At 46.6% G+C, this 4,023-nt stretch overlaps 1 protein-coding gene across 1 annotated transcript; it reads right to left on the bottom strand.

Annotated features, from left to right (window-relative positions):
- Positions 1-532: 532 nt before the first annotated feature.
- On the bottom strand, positions 533-2,948 carry LOC130126758 (cytochrome c oxidase subunit 8A, mitochondrial). The gene is made up of 2 exons (XM_056296380.1): positions 2,748-2,948; positions 533-910 (listed from the first exon to the last, which is right to left on the bottom strand). Exons 1-2 carry the CDS (start codon positions 2,865-2,867, stop codon positions 815-817), a joined length of 216 nt encoding a protein of 71 aa, XP_056152355.1. The 5' UTR covers positions 2,868-2,948; the 3' UTR covers positions 533-814.
- Between the last annotated feature and the right edge of the window lie 1,075 nt (positions 2,949-4,023).

Genomic DNA, 4,023 nt, shown 5'->3' with positions numbered 1-4,023 from the left:
AAAAGGTGAAGGGGTGCGAATACTTTCCGAAGCCACGGCGCACCCGCCCTTGTGCCTTGCTGGGGTGGAAAGTAAATTACAAACAGATAATTGTACTTCTTGTCAAGAGCAGTTCAGATCCACTTCACGGCCACAGGTTTGGCTGTACAGGTATGTGACTTACTGCCTCCTGCTGACAGGACTGCCACGGTGGTACAACGACCTCATGAAATCGGGCCATGGGTTGCTGCAGAGGCGTCAGAAGCGGAGCTCTAACTTTACGAGGGTAACTGAGCTTTTAGTCCTCACTCGCACTTTTAAACACACACCTGATGCCACCTCGGTCTCGCCAGAGCAGCCACCTCTAATCCCCTCACTGCTCTCAGCTGACTGCATGCAAGTAAGGGTTGTGAGTCAGTGCTTTTTCTATGCCTTCACACCAGAAGCTGCATATAGTCAAACCTGAGATCTGACTTAACACCAGTCCACTTTGGCTGCCAAGTTGTGTGTTGGGTTTCTTCCCGAGCTCCACAAGATAGACAACGTACACATCTGAATTTCAACATAATTTAATGTCGTTGTGACTCCTTGTAAAGAGCTTCCAGATGTACTACAGCTGAGGTTACAAAGCCACTGTTTGACAGCCTTTTTTGTGTGAAATGATCAATGAAGGTTAGTAAACGGTCGGCAGAGGTAGGAGAGTCGTGTGTTTAAATGTGATCCCTCGCTTCTTCTTAGCTTCCTGCACGTGCTGATCATGGTGGTCCGGGGTTTTTACTGGAGTAGGGATGACAATAAGCTGGGTGCACCAGGTTAAGGGTTAAAAAGGTCCATCTTATTCCTTCTTCTTATAGTCGTCCAGGTGGGCTAGAATCCACCCAGATGGTCCCAGGATCGCGAAGGCGAACATCCCCAGTCCAACAGCAGTTTCCTGGAAGAGAAGTCGTCATAGAAACGGTCAGTTCATTTGAAATAAAGGAGTCAAGTTGATCACTGCCGCTTATCGTTTGTCCATCAGTGTGATGTTTTATTACACGGCAACATTACAGTCAAACTGTAAGCAAAGGCCAGAAACAGGTACCAGTGAGCTGAAGGACGCCAATATAATTTGACAGATCTCAGCGGAACACGTAAACGACTGAAAGGCGACTCGTAGTAATTATACATATTATATATAGTAAATAAACGGCTGAAAGGCTAGTCTTACAGCAATTAAATTATATAATAATATATTGAAAAAAGTTGTTCTTAATAATTTAATCCATACTTTTTGCGGACACTGGTAAAGACTAGAGAGATGTGTGCAGCCACTAAGCTTGACATCTTAAAGCAAAACGCTTAATGGTAGAGATGAATCAGTCATAGCACTTTTAGGAGACCATGTCCTTCATTCCTTACTGGTGCCGACTGGAATCGTACCTACAGCTTTCTACCATCTGGCAGCTCGTCTGCAAGTAACCGGCATCATGACAGCGGTGCTCCCCCACAGTCAGTGCACACCATCGTAAATGATCTCGCAACAACTGCCGGTAACACTTTAGTATGGGGAACATATTCTAAGTAAAAAAACTTAATTACTAGTGAATTAGTAATGATCAAGATGTCCCTTTAGTATGGTGAACATATTCTAAGTAACAAAACCTTAATTACTAGTGAATTAGTAATGATCAAGATGTCACTTTAGTATGGGGAACATATTCTAAGTAACAAAAACTTAATTTACAGTAATTTAACACTATGAACACTTGTAGTTGTGTGTGTTGTTATGTAAGAACAGACCATATTCATTAAGTGTTAGTAAGGGAGAATAACTCTTCTTGTGGTACTACCACCTTATAAAGGCCATACTAAGCAACGCATATTGAGATGGTACTACTAATAAGCAATACTTCTGAGGTTATAGAGGGAAAACTCATAGTTCATGGCTTACTGGTTGTAAAATAAGGCCATGCAGAATAAGGCATTAATGAGTACGTAATAATGACCAATTAAGAGCCAATATGTTGCTAATGTGCATGCTAATAAGCACCTAATTAATGGTGACTACGTTCCCCATACTGAAGTGTTACCCAACTGCCTATAAGAGCGACATCATCTGCAGCGTCGTTTGAATTTACAGGTTTCCGCGTTTTAGTTTCCTCATCAGTCGCCCGTCGCCTGCTGAATACAACAGGTTTTATTTGGGCTATGGGGGGGGGGGAGGAGGGGGGGGGGGGGACCTAACAAGCTCCATAAGCAGTGGTGAGCAGCGACGCCCGGTTCCCAAAGGTCGACCAGGACTCCCAGCGTGTGTCCAGAGCCACTGCAGCGGCTCCAGTCCGGTACAACTGACACGACTGCCGATCCCTTAAGAACACGTCCCGGTCCTTCACAGCCGAGCCGCGCTGGCGTTTCTACCGCCCCGCAGAGAACCCGCCCTGCGCAGGTTCAGCAGGCACACAAACCAAACGTACCGTAGCGAATTCGGGGGGGACGACGCAACCACGGGAACTGCCGCGGCCGGGAAGCGAACCCGTGTCGCCCGCACCGAGGGAGACGTCGCTAACCGCTCGACTAAAGGGTCAGACCCGCCAGCCAGCGGCCAGCGGGTCTACTTATCCATGAGAAGCCAGCGAGGCTCGCTCGGGACCCACGCGTGGCAACACGCTTAACAGACGCGACCAGACGGGCGTGACCTGACGGGTGAAGGGCGGCCCGCTCCTCGCCGTCCACCGGCAGCGGAGCTAGCGGGCGTTAGCACGGCTAACGGACGGCACGGCTCAACTTACGGCAGCCCCGAGCTTATCCTTGGCTGGCTTGGTGTAGAGGTTGGCCCTCTGGCTGATGGTGGCGCCCCGCAGAGCAGGGACGACCCGGCCACTGACGCTCCTCACGATCCCACGCATCATTTCTTTCCTCTCAAGTCTCACTCGACGCGTCTCTTGCAGCAATGAGGACGTCGACTGTAAAAGGTCAACGTTAATCCTCCTCTTCTTCTACTACTGCTTCTTCTTCGGCTTCTTCTTGGCGTTTCCTGGCGGTTGGCAAACAACGAATTGGTGCATTAGCGCCACCAGCTGGTATGGAGTGTGGCTCAGCCTATTATTTACGTTACCCCCCCCCCCCAAAAAAATAATAACTCAAATCCTCTTAATTAAATGTGTTACTCCAAGAAACTGAAACAAGATTTGGTAACACTTTAGTATGGGGAACGTAGTCACCATTAATTAGGTGCTTATTAGCAACATATTGGCTCTTGATTGGTCATTATTACATACTCATTAATGCCTTATTCTGCATGGCCTTATTTTACAACCAGTAAGCCATTAGCTATGAGTTTTCCCTCTATAACCTCAGAAGTATTGCTTATTAGTAGTACCATCTCAATATGCTTTGCTTAGTATGGCCTTTATAAGGTGGTAGTACCACAAGAAGAGTTATTCTCCCTTACTAACACTTAATGAATATGGTCTGTTCTTACATAACAACACACAAAACTACAAGTGTTCATAGTGTTAAATTACTCTAAATTAAGTTTTTGTTACTTAGAATATGTTCCCCATACTAAAGTGACGTCTTGATCATGACTAATTCACTAGTAATTAAGTTTTTTTATGTTCCCCATACTAAAGTGGTACCCAAGATTTTATAACACTCCGTTGAATTCTTCTGGCTGGCCTGTCCAGGGTGGTGTGCCCCCCCCCCCGCCTGCCGCCCGCCCGCCCAGTGACTGCTGGGATAGGCTCCAGCATCCCCGCGACCGACTAAGGATAAGCGGTTTGGATAATGGATGGATTCTTCTGTGGGATATCTACTAAATCAAATTGTATTTTTATTTTTCAGAGATTTTGAGTGAGACGCCTTCTTTCTGCCTCCTGTTTCTGACATTATATCATAACATGCGCTATGGTTTCTCCTTGCCCACAGTAGTCACATCTGCCTGGATTGTGGTTGCCTGTTTTGAAAAGTGTACCGTTTAGTCCATTGTGGCCAAATCTGAGTCTCGAAATTACTGTCTCATCTCTCCTGTTCCTTCCTGCACACCTCATTTCCCCCACTTTCCTT

The sequence above is a fragment of the Lampris incognitus genome, chromosome 16 (assembly GCF_029633865.1).
Source record: "Lampris incognitus isolate fLamInc1 chromosome 16, fLamInc1.hap2, whole genome shotgun sequence".
Classification (NCBI taxonomy): domain Eukaryota; kingdom Metazoa; phylum Chordata; class Actinopteri; order Lampriformes; family Lampridae; genus Lampris; species Lampris incognitus.
Note: the sequence above shows the minus strand (reverse complement) of the source record. Positions and strands in the feature narration are given on the sequence as shown.

Excerpts from the sequence above, each read along its gene's own strand:
- LOC130126758 (XM_056296380.1), bottom strand. The coding sequence starts at position 2,867 with ATGATGCGTGGGATCGTGAGGAGCGTCAGTGGCCGGGTCGTCCCTGCT. Across the intron at positions 911-2,747 it reads AGGATAAGCTCGGGGCTGCC|GAAACTGCTGTTGGACTGGG; the intron begins GTAAGTTGAGCC and ends CTTCTCTTCCAG.